At 43.1% G+C, this 17,107-nt stretch overlaps 1 protein-coding gene across 1 annotated transcript in view; it reads left to right on the top strand.

Annotated features, from left to right (window-relative positions):
* The window catches only part of CCDC178 (coiled-coil domain containing 178), a gene marked incomplete at both ends in the record, with an annotated part of 121,113 nt that overhangs the window by 48,844 nt on the left and 55,162 nt on the right, over positions 1-17,107 (top strand). The window contains 3 exons of the mRNA XM_080683765.1: positions 1,423-1,576; positions 6,320-6,415; positions 6,565-6,701. Coding sequence (XP_080539891.1) covers positions 1,423-1,576; positions 6,320-6,415; positions 6,565-6,701 — 387 coding nt within the window. The remainder of the gene's footprint in view (positions 1-1,422; positions 1,577-6,319; positions 6,416-6,564; positions 6,702-17,107) is intronic.

Below are 17,107 nucleotides of genomic sequence, written 5' to 3'. Positions count from 1 at the left end.
GGTTGGGCCATCTTGTGTGTTGGAGTGATGGTCAGTTTGCATATTACCTCTTTATTAGATAATATAATTTACAAATGTTTTATTTTTATTAAGTTTATTAGGGTGACATTGGTTAATAAAATTATATAGGTTTCAGGTACCCTATGTAATATAAGAGTAATATGCAAATTGACCGTCCCTCCACTACACCCACAAGCCAAGCCCACCAGCCAGTCAGGAGCGAGTATGCACATTAACCCAACCAAGATGGCTGTGGCCACGGAGCGAGCAGGAGGCTTGGGTTTCCCCGGCAATGGAGGAATCCAAGCTTCCTGCACACCCTGGCCAACCCAGGCCTCCGCTGAAGGCTAAAAAGTTTCAATTATAGAAGACAAATAAATCCCAGATACCAGGGCCTGCGCTTGGGACGCAGGGGGGCGTGGCCAGCCTGCAAACCACCACAGGCCCCTCGCCCAGGACACCCCATGCCTTAAGGGAACCCCCACCCTGATCCAAGACAACCTTCAGGGCAAACCAGCCAGCCCCACCCATGCACCAGGCCTCTATCCTATCTAATAAAAGAGTAATATGCAGATTGACCATCACTCTGACACACAAGATGGCTGCCCCCTCTCCAATCTGGATACAAGATGGCCACCACAAGATGGGTCAGCAGGAGAGGGCAGTTGGGAGGGATCAGGCCAGCAGGGGAGGGCAGTTGTGAGCAATCAGGCCAGCAGGGGAGGCCAGGTGGGAGGGACCAGGCCTTCAAGGGAGGGCAGTTCGGGGTGACCCGGCCGGCAGAGGAGGGAAGTTGGGGGCGACCAGGCCTGCAGGGAAGGGCCGTTGGGGGGGACCCAGGCTTGCAGGGGAAAGCAGTTGGGGGGGACCGGCCCTGCAGGGGATGGCAGTTAGGGGTGACCAGGCCTGCAGGGGAGGGCAGTTAGGGGCATACAGGCTGACAGGGGCGTGGTTAGGGACTGATCAGGCTGGCAGGCCGAAGTGGTTAGGGGCAATCAGACACGCAGGCGAGCAGTTGGGAGCCAGCAGTCCTGGATTGTGAGAGGGATCCAACCTGGATCGGGCCTAAATGGGCAGTCGGACATCCCTTGAGGGGTCCCAGATTGGAGAGGGTGCATGCTGGGCTGAGGGACACACACCCCTGTGCACATATTTCGTGCACGGGGCCTCTAGTACATTCTATAATACATCATCTGTCTCAATTCATTTACATTGGAAACATAAGTACTAGCAAATATTTCTCGCTGTTTACTTTTGATATCTAGGTGGTACTTTTAAGGAGTTGCTTGGGGATGGAAAAACTTTAAAGAATACAAGAGTTTCATTGATTTACATTAAGCCAGAAGCTAATTTAAATATTCCTAATTTTAATAGAATTTTTCTTTCAATGTAGATAAAATCAACGGTGTGTGTTTCTCTTAGGAAACAGATGGACAAGCTTCAAGTCCTGTTTGATCACTATAGCAACTTGATTCAAAACGTGAATGAAAGCATTGAGAAGAGCGAGGTGGCCGTGTGTGTCACCCTGAAGGAAACACAGACATCCACAGATGAATTATCTTCTTTAACAAAAATGGTGAGTCTTCATGTTTTAAAAAACAAAATGTACTGATTTTAGTTTTGGTTTCCTATAGCTGCATAACAAATTATCAGAATTTTATCTGCTTAAAAGAGCACCCATTCATTATCTCCAAGTTTCTTGTGCCACGGCTCAGCTGGTGACTCTCCTGCAGGGCTGTCAAGTCTGGAACCAAGGTGCCCCAGCCCTGCGTTTCTTCCTGGAGGCTCCAGGACGAGCCTGCTTCCAGGCCCACTCGGTTTTGGCAGGATGCAGGTGCTATGGTTTCCTTAGTGCTGGTCAGCCGGGGATCAGTCTCTGAGTTTGTTGTTTTTCTAAATATATTTTTACTGATTTCAGAGAGGACAGGAGAGGGAGAGAGAGAGAAAAAAAAACATCAATGATGAGAGAGAATTATGGATTGGCTGCCGCCTGCACACCACCTACTGGGGATCCAGCCACAACCTGGGCATGTGCCTCAGATGGGACTCGAACCATGAACTCCTGGTTCATAGGTCGATGCTCAACCCCTGAGCCACGTGGCCCATTCTGTGCTTGTTTTCCCCTGATGGTAGTTTCTTTCAACTTTCAACCAGAAATGGGGGTCAAGTCCTGTCATGTTCGGTATGACCCTGGCCTTCCCTTGTGACTCATCTTTCCTGTCTTCCTCTCCTGCCACATCTCATTTACTACAGTGAAAGGAAATATTTGTAAAAGGAAGTTATAAAATGGTAAAGAGAAGTAACGGTATCTTTAACGGGCAATGTCATACACATTCTGGTACCAATTTGCATTCCTACCTAGAGTCAAAACTGCATGTCTTTTTTGCCACTTTCTATTACCTCTCTTTAATTGTACCTGATTTTAAAAAATTAATCCATAGTTATTAATGAGCTGAGCATATTTTAATGGCTTTTGGGAGGTCATTTGTATTTCCTTTTCCGTGTAAAACCTGCTCATGACTTTTTCCCCTATATGTTGAGTGATTGCTTATTTTTTATTGATTTGTAAGAATTTGTTGTTAATTATGGATACTAAATAGTTTAAAGTGACATATTTAAAAATATTTTCACACAGCCTTTTTTCATTTCTTTATAACTTCTGATGAATAAAATTTCAATGTTAATTTAGTAAAATTTATAATAATTTTCTTTGAACTTCGTGATTTTCTGAACTTGCTTAAGAAATTTTTTTCTACCTCAAAGTAAAAAAACATAACCTGTGGTATAATTTTGCAAATGTTTTGAAATTTTGCTTTTCATATTTACAGAGTGCTCTTAGATGAAGCTATGTTCAAAATAATCAAAATTGAGTTTTTTTGTCATTCTTTTATGTACAAGTTTGTAAATAATAAACGCATCTCTTGAATTTTAGGAATGCATATTTCACTTGCCAGGCATGAAGCATAATCAATATGAAATTCATTTATGGGTAGGGTGTGAAGAGAGGTTCTAATATTTTTTCCTTTTTTATTGAATTTATTGGGTGACATCTATATATAAAAATAAAAGAGTAAGATGCAAATTGACCATACCTTCGCAGCACCTACCAGCCAACCAGGAATGAGTATGCAAATTAACGCAACAAAGATGGCGGGTTAATTTGCATATGCAGGTGCTGAGTGGCTGGGGGCGGGGTGGGATGCAAGCGTCCTGCCCCACCCCAGCCGCTCCGAGCCTCTGAGCAGCATGGGAAGGCGGAAAGGTGGCTCTGGGCCAGAGTGAAAAGGCGACTCTGGCTGGAGTGAAGGTGGTGCTGGCAGTCAGGGGAAGGAAGGCCCATTCTTGCACGAATCTTCGTGCATCGGGCCTCTAGTCTATATATATAAAAAGCCAGTGACCAGAACGCCAGAACGACTAGAATGACCGGTCGCTATGATGCCCACTGTGGCCTGCCAGCCAGCCTGATCAGAGTCTTGGCTGGCCAGCCAACCACCTACGGCCCCTCCCCCTGGCTGGCCCCACCCCCTATCGGCTCCCCCAACTCTGATTGGGGGGTGAGGCCGGCCAGCCAACTGCCCACGGCACCTGCCCCCTTCCCCTTGCTGGCTCAGCCTCAAACAGCCCCTATCAGGGTGGGCTGGCCTGACCCCACCCATGTATGAATTCATGCTCTAGGCCTCTAGTCCTATATAATAAAAGGGTAATTGACCAGAATTGAATATGCCCTTGATCAGAATCGAACCTGGGACCCTTCGGTCTTGCAGGCTGACACTCTCTCCACTGAGCCAAACTGGCTAGGGCTTTGGAGAGACTTTTGGTACTGGGTGAGCTTTATATTCAGTCAGATACAGACATCCTTGCAAGTGGAGTCTTCAAAGAAACCACCGGACAGGTCAAATAATGATAATTCTCATGGAATGAAGCTTTGAGAGCATGCCAGTTTTGTTCTCCTGCCTCTGGTGGCCACCTGAATGCTGGTGTTCTCCACAAATGTGGAATGGTATTTCCCAAGGCTACCAAGGACCAAAGGAGGGAGGGATTGGAACAAGCTAAAACAGCACAAAGGGGGAACCTTTCCCCCTCCCCACATGGAGTCTGTACTTGTTCTTCAATAAATACCACCTTTGCTATACAAAACAAAACACAGAGCTCATACTTCTTAGTGAGTTAGGCTGGTTTTCCTGAATAATGCACCTCAGATTGCTGAAAGCCTTTAGTTCATCTCCATCATTCTGGAAAGTTGATTCTGACATTTTTTTTTGGCCAGTTTTCTCATTACCCTTCTGGAGGAGAATTTTTAGATGTTCTTACTCTGCCATTTTCATTGATGCCCATCACTAGACTTATATATTGGAATGTTGGGCTTTTAGTTCACATTTTTCAACAGTCTTACTTTTCCTTTAGTCTTGCTGATGCTGTCAAACATGTCAACAGGTCTTTTTGACTTACTTGGCAAGGTAACATTCTCTTTTAGCCCAAGATTATACAGACAAACTCATATGGATTATTTTAATATTTTACATTGTTTTGCATTTAAATTTGATTTATCTGAAATTTAGTTTGTAATAATGTGAGTTTGATGTGCACTAAAGAGACCACTTTAGTTTTTTAAAATAGATATTATACATTATTCCAGTTCCATTATTTAAAGTAAATGATTTCTCTCTTACTGAATTCAAATACTACTTTTAAAAATATTAACTTAGATCTATTTTTGGCTCTAGTTTTTTCCCTCTCATCTTCATTACAATACCAAAAAATAAGTAGTGCTTTATTCTAATGGTATTGTATGATGTTTTTAATATCTGGTAGCAAGTTTCCAACATAATTTTTATTTTTCATATGCCTCTTAGCTAGTCATCTATACTAATTTCATTTCATGCAGTTTGAAAAATAATATTTCTAGTATGCTTTACATTAGTTGTGGGTTAACTGACATTGTATTTTATTAGACCTTTGCATGACATGCCATTTTTTTATATGTGGGTCTTGATTTAAACTTTTAAATAAAAATTTGTGTTTGCTTAACATAAGTCTTCCCTTTTGTATTGCATTTATTATAAAATATCATATATTTTTGACCAAATTTTGTAAGTATTGTCACTATGTTTTTTTTATTTTTTATTTATTTTTAAAATATATTTTACTGATTTTTTACAGAGAGGAAGGGAGAGAGATAGAGAGTTAGAAACATCAGTGAGAGAGAAACACTGATCAGCTGCCTCCTGCACACCTCCCACTGGGGATGTGCCCGCAACCAAGGTACATGCCCTTGACTGGAATCGAACCCGGGACCCTTCAGTCCGCAGGCCAACGCTCCATCCACTGAGCCAAACCGGCCAGGGCACTATGTTTTTTTTTAATAGTTTTTATTGATTTTTAGATAGAGAGAAAGGGAGAGGGAGAGAGAGAAACAAACATCAATGATGAGAGAGAATCATTGATCAGCTGCCTTCAGCACGCCCCCGACTGGGGATCCAGCCACAACTTAGGCATGTACCCTGACCCAGAATCGAACCCTGGACCTCTTGGTCCATGGATGACACTCAGTCCATTGAGTCACATCATCTGGGTATCACTATGTTTTTAGTAGATTATTTCTCTTATAGATAAGAGCTATTATCTTATATTTATACAAGGGCATTTTACCAAAGTCATTTGCTATAGTTTTGGTTAGAATCTCTGTTTTCCTAGATATTAAATCAGATAATCGAAATTTGTATACATGTTACCTATTCACAATCAATATTATAATAGTAACATTTGGTTCCATTATCCAATGCATTTAGCTAAACATTCACAAAAAATGATTAATAATAGTGTTGACAGAAGATAAGCCATTCTTATTTGTTAGTTCAGTGGGCATGCACTTAGCATTTTATGATTTATTTTGATGTTTGCTGTTGGTTCTTTATATTTGGGTAGTTATTCCTTATTCTAGTTTAAAAATTCTGGAAACTGGATAATGAAAGTGTCAAATTTTGGTGAAGTGTTGGCTCTATTCATGTTATTTTCTGCTTTAATTTGTTGATGTGATGAAATATGACTTAAATGAAGAAATCTTTATCTATTCTTACAACATAACCAAGTACATTTTATTTTATTATGATGAATTATTAATTTGTGCACTGTTAGACTTGATTTTCTGTATTTTATTCTGAATATTTAATATATAAAAACAGCCTATGGTATTATTTTATACTACTTTAATCAATATTTATTAACTTATGATAACTGCATAAAGTGAAATGTAATCTATTTCTTATTTTACAAAATAATGTAATGCTCCACATTTATTTTTGTGTACATTTTTTCTTAGCTAGAAGATTTGAAAAGAATTTATGAACAACTAGTCTGGAGGAAAAAAAGTTATGAAAATGAATATGAGGAAATGCTTAAGAGTTTTTATTCTGCAGTAAGTTGACCTTGTCTACTTCCCTCTAGATTTTCATTCTCTATTCCCAAACATTAGTGTATGCAACTAAAGTAATTTTATTATTTTATATATTATTTATTTTTGAGGTACATAAACGTGCAAATGATTCTTTTATTCTTTTCTTAAAGAAAAAAGCATGGGAGACTGAGATTGCTGATGTCACAAAAGATTTTTCAGATCTTTCAACGGTATATAATAAATTGTTAGAAGAAAATAAAAAACTTGAGATGGATCTTAATACTACAGCAGATGCAATCCATGAAAGGTAATTCTGAAAACATAATTTTATTTGTATGTAACATACCTAATCCTATATAATAAAAGGCTAATATGCAAATTGACCAAATGGTGGAATGACCGGTTGCTATGACGTGCACTGACCACCAGGAGGCAGACACTTAATGCAGGAACTGCCCGCTGGTCAGTGCGCTCCCATAGCCAACCTCCCGTGCCAGGCTGGCTCCGATAGGCCCAGGCTTCTAGTGTTAAATATAATAAACCTCTTCATTTTGTGTTCTTGGGGTTATATAGTAGTTGTTTATCTTAAACTTAAATTTTGTTTGTTTCTGTTTCAAATATTGCTCTTTAATCACTCAGAATCCCTTTAGAAAAATCAAAATAGTGAAAAAAATGATCTTATGAAGTGTTTCGCACTTAGTCATATCACCTCCTTTTGATGTATCCTCTTATACTTAAAGATACTTTAAAGTTAAAGTATGTCTAATGAAGTTTATGATCTCCTTCACTCAACCCTCAATTCTTCCCTGTAACTACTAAATTACTTTTCTTAGTTCAGAAACATATAATTTTTTTATAATCCTTGTTGTATTTCAACATTCATATTTAACATGTTAATAAGAAATGTTCCCCACACTAAGTATTTTTTTAGATCTGTTTGCTTTTCACTGCTCCACCATAAGCTGTCAACATGTCTGACATGAATTTGCAGGCTCTTTCAAACCTGGTGCACATACAGTCTCTATGCGCCCTTTCTAATCTATGATGTCTGCTGTGGAAGGGATGTTCTCTTTTTATGTTTGGTTATAAGTATGATCGGCTTCCCTCCATATCTGCATTGATTTTAGCTGAGGGAAAGGGTACAACCCCCTCAGATATCCTGCCTGCTCTGTAGCCTCACACCACACCTGGCCCCCTGTTTACCTGATTCCTCTACACCGGCTTTACTTGAATTTCTCCTACTTGCCTCATTTTCTTTCCAGCCCATCGGGCATTTTTATGTTATTTCTCTTTCCTATAATGTTTTTCCTTTTATACCTACTTGATTACTATGTATTCTTAAGATTGCAGCTTAGGAGTCAGTTCTGGGAAGCTTTCACCAACTGTCCAGTTAAATTCAGTTCCTGTGTTATGTATGTATATAGTACATACTCCTTTCTTCTTTATATCTCTTGTTACATGTGCAATTTTCTGTGTGTTAATATTTGACTGATGTATGTCGCTCTCAAAAAAAAAAAAAAAAGATTCATGAGGGCAGACAGAGGTCATGACTACATTTTCTTCACCATTGATTCCTCCTCTTCAAACACAGTGCCTGACACACACTGCTTTCTATGGCTAATTCCTGAAGGGAGGGGAGGAGGGGAGAAGAGAGAAGTGATGATGCTACTTGATGATTGTGTAGGAAGTGTGTTAAAATTTCTTGGTGGTTACTTTATCCTTGGAAATGATAGAATGAAGCCATTTGTAAAATTTATCTGTTATGTTAAACATACATTTTTAAAGAAAGCAACTGGAACATGGTTTTCTGAAGAGTAACCCAAAGCAGTAGCCGCTAATATTGCTCCATTTTATTTTATTAAGAACGGGAACCAGAGGAGAAAAATATGTTTGGAGAGTGGGTAAGCTCATAAGCCCACTGGAGGGAGATGTTCCTCCCTTTTCTCCCATCGACCCTCTCCGCTCAGTCCCGGCCCCTGCCAGCTCTTCACCACGCTGCTGTCTGAGAGCACTGATTCAATTGTCCTGCAGCAATGAGCCACCTCCCCATCTCAGTGATACACAAGTGTAAACGTTTGTTTCTCACTCGCATTGCAACACAGCCCCCGTGGCTGTGTTTGTGCTTCTCAGATCCAGGGTCAAGGGTCCGATGCTCCAGGGCCTCTCGCTCAGATAGCGGGGGCACACCCATGAGGTCCCTGGGAAGCTGATCGGTGTCACTGCAGCACACACCTCATTGAACAAAGCAAGTCACGTGGCCACGCCTGACGGGTAAGGGTGGGACTCTCATCCCCTTGAGAAGAAAGATGGTGAATAACTGGGAACACCATGCAGTGCACCACGCGCAGTGGGACGGGAGTCCCGCTTACAGGGAGAGCGTTCCCTGGGACGCACGGGGCTTGTCCACATAGCACACTAAGATGTCACTCGCTTCCTTAATTTTCCTTGAAATTAAAAATTAAACCGATGATTTTAACAGCAGATTACACAGCGATGAACAGAATTCGTGGAGGATTGGTAAAATAAGAGAGTTTAAGACACGAGTGGGTAAGAGTCAGGTCTATCACGTATCTAAGTGATGTTCTGAAGGAAGAGAAGATAAAGGACAGAGCTGATATTTGATGATGTAATCAGCAGTTCATACATTGCAAATAGTTCTTATCTATATTTCTCTCCTTTTTATTGAATTGATTGGGGTAACACTGATTAACAAAATTATACAGGTTTCAGGTGCACAGTTCTACAACACATCATCTGTGCACTGTATTTATTGTGTTTACCACCAAGTCTGGTCTCTCTCCATCACCGTATATACCCCCTATATCCTCCACCCTTCCTCTCCCTCCCCTCTCCCTCCCCCAGGCAGTCGCCTCACTGTTGTCCTTGTCTATGAGTTTTTTTTCTTCTCTCTTTTTTTGGCTCACTCTTTCCAGTCCTCCACACATAATTAACTCACCCATAATGCCTTGGCAGGGCCAGACCAAATGATTTTGCCGGCCTTACATGGCCCGCGGGCCGGACATTCCCCACCCCTGCTTTAGGCGATGGCCAGGAAGGTGGAGCAGCCGGAACTCCATACACACTCCTGGTGAGAACGCAGTTATGCAGAGAAGATGGCAGCACTGTTTACTACTGAGCTAACGGCATTCCACTCCGAGGTATATGCACAGCCGTGAGTCATGCACATGCTCACCAGAACCACTTCTAAGAGATGTTCAAAGCATTTGTTTAATAGCCACAAACTGGGAAATACTCAGTGAACATAACGAATAGAATGCATGAAGAAATGGTAACATACTCATACAAAGTGAGCAATCAGAGTGGACAGATTTCAGCTACGTAGGACAGCTTGTATAAATCTCAAAATCCTAACGTTGAGCAAAAGAAGACACATAGAAACTATAGGATCCTGGTTAAAATAAAAAGCAGGGGAGGGGCGGGGGTGGGGAGGAGGGGTTCAATGGGAAAAAAACAATAAAAAGCAACAAAGGGGACATCTGTGCTACTATCAACAATGAAGATCCACTTAAAAATCATAGAAGTAAAGTAAGCAAAGCTCCACGGTGCTGCCAGAACTCAGGGCGGCAGCTCCTGGGGCGGCGGTGCCTGAGAGCACACGCTAGCGGCTCCTGCTGGCAGCTTCCCTTACTGTAAATCGGATTGAGACTGTGACTTGCACATTCACAGTGAAAGTTTAAGAACGCTGATTTGCATGCTCTTCTGTGTAACTGTTTACATTTATGTTACATTTAAAAACAGACATTAAGTTACATAAATTGTTAATTTAGCCCAACAAAAAAATGCATCCGCTAATTTAATCATTTAAAGTTGATGTGTGTGTGTGTGTGTGTAAGTCTCTGCCTTCAGCGAGTCTAAGGAAATAAGGATTATTATAGAAGCTATACTTGATTAGCAGCCTAATAGGTATAATAAGAAAGGCAGAGAAGGCCTAAGTTAGCAGGAGATTCTGAAGCTGCAACTGATTTAGCCACTAGTGATATGATTAACTGTGGGTTTTTCCTCCATTCATTTCTGGGGTTTGCTGCAAGCACTCTACCTTCTATGAAGTTCTCCAGTTTATTTTATTGTTCTTCCTCTGGGACATAGTAGAGCAGTAGTGATGTTTTACACATAAAATAAAAAAGCTCAGATGCATCCCTCTGCACGGCTGCGTGCCTGCTGCCCTATAACTGTTTGCCGCTGTGGGACCTGTTGTATTCCCCCCTTTCTGGATCTGCAAGGACTAACCTCAGGCCTGCCCTGTGGTTGATGTGCATTAAATGTTTGTTGAATGATAGTTTTGGTAAAAAATATTCGTTTGTAGAACGCTGTAAAAGGTCACATGAGATGCAGAAAACAATATAAAGATCAATGGTTTTTATCATTTAGTGGTTAATGTTGGAAATAGTGTCATATATCTTTATGTTAACTTTATGCAAAGAGCGATTTTATAATTTTGTAGTTATACCGAATAGACTAATACTATAACTTTATGTTTATGACTAAATTCATAAAGTGATGCTGCTTTGATTAATGTTCTTTAGAGGAATAAACTGGCTCAGGCCACACAACATTCTCAAGTAAAGACCATAAAGATGAGCTCACAAAATTATAAGGAAAAATGAATGAGTTATCAGAAATAACCATTAGCATATTTAACCCCTCCAATAATATTCAGTAATAGGATTATTAAATTAAATTTACCTAAGCTTAAAATTATTGAAGGGAACAAAATAAACTAATAGAACACTATCAAAAACAGTTCAGGCAGATTTGAAAAATAATTCACCAAACCTTGTAAAAGTTAAACCTGGATTCAGTTTTATTAAAGATTTTATTAATTAAATAGAAAATTCAGATGAAGAAAGAACCAATGCAATTAAAGACACAAAGAGAGTCCTAGCTGGTTTGGCTCAGTGGATGGAGCGTCGGCCTGCGGACTGAAGGGTCCCAGGTTTGATTCCAGTCAAGGGCACATGCCTGGGTTGCGGGCTCAATCCCTAGTAGGGATTGTGCAGGAGGCAGCTGATCAATGATTCTCTCGCATCATTGATGTTGCTTTCTATCTCTCCTCCTTTCCTCTCTGAAATCAATAAAGAACTATATTTAAAAAAATAAAACTAACCAATAATCATTAAAAAAAGGAAACACAAAGAGAAACCCAAAGATGTAGCACAGAGAGGGAAAGAGAGAGAAGATAATAGAAGGAATATTAAGATCTATGGACTATGGGGTGAGAAATAAAGGAGAAAATGGGAAAGCAATGTTTGAAAAGGTAATGGCGGATGACAGTCCCTAATTCTTTATGAACCCCTAGAGTCAGACATGGCAATAAATCCCAAACCAGAGAAACTTAGAAAGCAAACTTGTAATTTGAATTATACTATAGGCTTACTCATACAGGAAGGGGACATTGAAGGCTTGATGTGTTTTTGTCAAACGCATCTATTCCATAGTGACCATATCAGTGAACGGCTTTCCTGACTCTAAATTCAGGGGTACATGGTACTTCCTGTTCAAGGCCAACACCCTACCTGTGCTCTCGGTCTTAATCCCCTTTGCCCTGCAGTGGCCATAGCTTTATATTCTTTTCATTGCTGTTTTGGCATCGTCATTCCTTACCCTTTCCTCCAGCCTGTGTTCATCATTAGCCCTCCTGAAAATGGAAACCTTGCCTACATCTTGTTTGAATCTTTGACAATCACACAATATTTGTCTTCCATTCTCATTACATTTTCTATATAATTAGCACCATTTGCTGGATTTTTAGCAATCCTTGCTTGTCTATTCGTCGCTCTTGGACGCATCCCAGTCTGGCTTCTGAGATCCCCTGCTGCCAGATGTGTCTTACTTAGCACATTGCGCACCAGCGGTGTCATTGCTCGCTTTACCCGGTGGCCAGATAAGTTTCTATCGAACGACCTACTACAAAAAACGCTTAACGTGAATGTTAAAGGCACGCCTTAAAATTAAATACCCACTGCATTTTGAAGTTATTTATTACATGTTCTTACAAGCTAGTATCTCTTTAAAGTATGATACTTTGGAAAACACTGTGGCGTATGAAAACACGAGAATTCTCATGATCCGTCCGCAGTGTGTTAACAACGTAGCAAACCACCTCCTTTCCTGCATCCACTGGATGATGATTACTGGTGCTGCACGCCTTCCCCACGTGGCCCAGGCGTTTGTGCTGCGGCCCGCTCTGTGCTGTGCCTTGAGGAGAGCCAGGCACCTCTCTCTCGCTTCTCCCTTGAACTCTCTGAGGCGGTTCTCTCCCGGAAGTCTAGAGCAGCTCATTCAGTCTCCGCCTGTCCCCTGGTAGATTAGCTCAGCATTCTGACCGCAGCCCAATTTCCATTCCTCATCCACTCCCTCTTCCAGGAGTTTTACTCTCATTATTTTACTACTAGTGGCCCGGTGCACGAAATTCGTGCACATTAAAAGGGGATTAAGTAGAGGAAATAATTTAATATTGCTATTTGCCCTTTATAATAGAAGTGTCAGAGATGAAAGAAAATTAGTAAAATGTATATGAAAACCTTCCTCCTGTCAGAGTCTGGGGCGCACCACGGGACCCAGAGTCAAGTCCCCGCCCACCCACATGCACCTCAAAATCACATGAGACCCAGACCCGGCCGGCAGTCCCCCATTGGGCTAGATCCAGACCTGGCCAGTCCCACCCTTGTCAAGCCCTGCCAGGCAGGGGGCGTAGCCTCAGGTCCCCTGGCCCGGTGCCAGGACGGGGAGCATGGCCTGAGGTCCCCCAGCCCAAACCAGGGTGGGGGGCATGTCTTGAGGTCCCCCATCAAGCCCCACCAGGTAGGGGGCATGGCCTGAGGTCTCCCATCAAGCCCTGCCAGGCGTGGGGGTGGGGGCACAGCCTCAGGTCCCCGGCCAAGCACCGGGAGGAGGGCGTAGCCTTAGGTCCCCCATCAAGCCCCAATGGCAGGGGTCGCAGCCTCAGGTCCCCTGGCCCAGTGCTGGGGTGGGGGGCACGGCCTGAGTTCCCCCGACCCAGCACTGGGGGTGCACCTGAGGTCCCCTGTCAAGCCCCGCTGGGTGGGGGGCACAGCCTGAGGTCCCCTGTCAAGCCCAGCCAGGCAGGGGGCGCAGCCTCAGGTCCCCTGGCCCAGTGCTGGGGTGGGGAACACGGCCTGAGGTCCCCTGTCAAGCCCCACCTGGTGGGGGGCGTGACCTGAGTTCCCCCAACCCAGCACTGGGGGTGCACCTTGAGGTCCCCTGTCAAGTCCCGCTGGGTGGGGGGCACAGCCTGAGGTCCCCTGTTAAGCCCTGCTGGGTGGGGGCTGTGGCCTGAAGTTCCCTGTCAAGCCCCACCTGGTTGGGGGGCATGGCCTGAGGTCCCCCGGCCTGGCGCTGGGGTGGGGGGAGCAGCCTGAGGTCCCCTAGCCCAGCACCAGGACAGAAAGCGCACCTTGAGGTCCCCTGTCAAGCCCCACGGGGGCGGGGGAGTGCGTAGCCCAGGGGTGGGCAAACTTTTTGACTCAAGGGCCACAATGGGTTCTTAAACTGGACTGGAGGGCCAGAACAAAAGCATGGATAGAGTGTTTGTGTGAACTAATATAAATTCAAAGTAAAAGAGCGGAGGGGAGAGCAGCTGAATGGGCCGGATCTGGCCCGCGGGCCATAGTTTGCCCACGGCTGGCGTAGCCTCAGGTCCCTGCTGATTGCTTGTTAAGGCTCCTTATGGGAACTTGGCCTCAGCTGTGGGTGCAGCCATCTTTGTGACAGAGTGATGGTCAATTAGCATATTTCCTCTTTATTAATAGGATTAGAGGCCTGGTGCACAAATTCGTGCATCAGTGGGGCCCCTTGGCCTGGTGGGATCGGGCCGAAACCGGCTCTCTGACATCCCCCGAGGGGTCCCGGATTGCAAGAGGGCGCAGGCCAGGCCAGTGCATGATCAGGGCTGGGAAGGGACACGGGAGGTTGGCCAGCTGGGGAGGGACCTCGAGAGGGCTCCAGGGCGTGTCTGGCCCGTCTCGCTCAGTCCTGATCGGCCAGACCCCAGCAGCAAGCTAACCTACCGGTCAGAGTGTCTTCTCCCTGGTGGTCAGTGCACGTCATAGCAAGTGGTTGAGCGGCCTTAGCATATCATTAGCATATTACCTTTTGATTGGTTGAATGGTAGATCGGTCAACCAGACACTTAGCATATTAGGCTTTTATTACATGGGATGGATTGTATTTTTTCTTTCTTTTTAAATCTCAATCCATATCTTTTCTTTCTCCTGAGAGCATCATTTTGAATGCCTCCTCTCTCCTCCAACAACACAGCTTGACACTATCACCCACCCAGGTACTGGTTTCAGGCATCATCTTATATCCCTCTCTACCTATTGCCAGCCAGTCTCTTAACCAACTCCTATGAAGTCTATCTTTTTAAAAGGTGCTTTCCTTCCTGTCTGTTTCAGTAACCACTGAAATAAATCAGGCCCTAAGGACCTCTTAATTAGAATGTTAAAGCAAGCTTCCAACCGTCTGCCTCACTCCAAGGTTGAGCCCTCAGATCCAGCACAAACAGCATCAGGGATGCAAATGATCTACAAAAGATGGAATGTTACTTACCTTCAGCAGCTTAAAAACGTTCCTGAGGCTCCCCTCGGTGGCTGGAGCAAGCCCAGGCTCCTAGACTAATAGATTAGATCCTGTATCTGTCAGCTGTACAACTGCAGACTCATCTCTACCACTCCCGCCCACGATCTTTCCGTTCCAGCCGGTTAAAATGCTTACACATCCAAGCGCATTGTTTCAAGCTCCAGTCTATGTCTCTGGTATTCCTCTGGCTGACAGGCCCCTCATTAGGCCCCTCCTCCTGCTCTTCTTCTGGGTTATGTCTTTAAATATGATTCACTGGTTACTCATACAATAACTCGGGCACGGACTCTTCCCAGATGCTGCCCCTGTTGGTAACTTACTTGCCCCAGTTGGTAAGCCACGTGGCATTAAGTCCTTCTTCTATTACATCCATTTCTTTTTTCCTTCATGAGAATATAAACCGAGAACCTTTCTTTTAATTCATCTTTGTATCCCAACCACCTAGCGTAGTACTTGACGTGTAATCAATGCTCAACAAGTATCTGTTTAACTAACCCTCTCTGGTTCCATAAACTTCCCTCCTAGCACTGATCACATTATGCACAGTTACTATTGGTTTGCCTATTTATTTATTTGTTTGTTTGTTTGTTTGTTAATCCTCATCTGAGGATATTTTTGCTATTGATTTCTAGAGAGAGCGGAAGGGAGGGGGAGAGACAGAGAGAGAGAAACATCGAAGTGAGGGAGACACATTGGTTGGTTGCCTCTGCACATTCCCCAACCAGGGCCAGGGATTGAGCCTGCAACCAAGGCACATGCCCTTGACAAGAATCAAACCCAGGACCTTTCAGTCCGTGGGCTGACACTGTCCACTGAGCCAAACCGGCTAGGGCTGGTTTGCTCATTTGTAGCTTCCTCTCAGTTGAGCTCCTGTTTGCAGGCGTGTGTCTGTTTTACTCAATACGTGCTAAGTAATGACATAATGAACTCACGAGAGATGAAAATAGATGTGTGTTATCTTCATTTCTTTCTCTGCTTTGGAATCTCTGAGCTCCTGTTCTCTCTGCTATATGTCCTGATGTCACACCTCCCTCTGATATCTTTCTGCTTCAAGATAATAGTAATGGGTTCTTACCTTGGTTATATTTGTCTTTTTTATCTCATTGTCTTCCATCTCATTAAATGAGATAACACTGCAACAAAGATCCATGCTGGTATATACCTTTTAATTAACAAAACTTTCTTAAACCATTTGTATGAGTAATTCAACGTATGTAAGTACGATGTATACATTCTTAGTCTTCACTTAACGTTGTTGTTGATAGATTCTTGGAACTGCAGCAAATTGACATATAAGGCAGCCAGTTTTGCCATTGGCTAAGTGATATAAACAGAGTTCAGTCTCTATGGTATCTCACCAACATTATAATGAAATGATGTTGAACAAAATGATGTAATTAGAGGACCTGCTGTATTGTTCTTTTCATATATAATCTTTAAAATATATTTTTATTGATTTGAGAGAGGGAGAGAGAAACATCAGTGATGAGAGAGAATCATTAATCAGCTGCCTCCTGCACGCCCCCTGCTGGGGATCGAGCCTGCAACCCAGGCCTGTGCCCTTGACTGGAATGGAACCTGGAACCCTTCAGTCCGCAGGCTGAAGCTCTAGCCTCTGAGCCAAACCAGCCAGGCCTTCATATTGAATCTTTATAACAACCTAAATGGTAGCTGTTAATAAGCAAATTTTACAGATGAGGAAATTGTTCATGAAACCATCCCTCCAGTTCCACAAGGAGCAATTAAGATTTCAGTATAAGTGACTCCAAAATTTATATGTTTTTCCCTTAGTGACACTGCCTCTTCTCCTCCATTGGCAAGTCTCGGCTCCTGTTTCCTTTTTTTTTTTTTTTTTAAAGCCTCACCTGAGGATATGTTTATTGATTTTTATTTTTTTATTTATTTTTATTTTTTTTTACAGAGAGAGATGGAGAGAGAGAGAGAGATGTGAGAGAGAAACATCGTGGATCCATTGCCTCCCTTATGCTCCCCAACCAGGGACTGAACCCCAAACCTAGGTAAACTAGTATATGCCCTATCCGAGAATCAAACCGTTGACCTACCGATGTACTGGATGACACGCCAACCGAGCTAC

This window comes from Plecotus auritus (assembly GCF_963455305.1).
Source record: "Plecotus auritus genome assembly, chromosome: 8".
In the NCBI taxonomy this organism is placed as follows: domain Eukaryota; kingdom Metazoa; phylum Chordata; class Mammalia; order Chiroptera; family Vespertilionidae; genus Plecotus; species Plecotus auritus.
The sequence above is the reverse complement of the archived record's forward strand: the minus strand, read 5'-3'. Positions and strand labels throughout refer to the sequence as shown.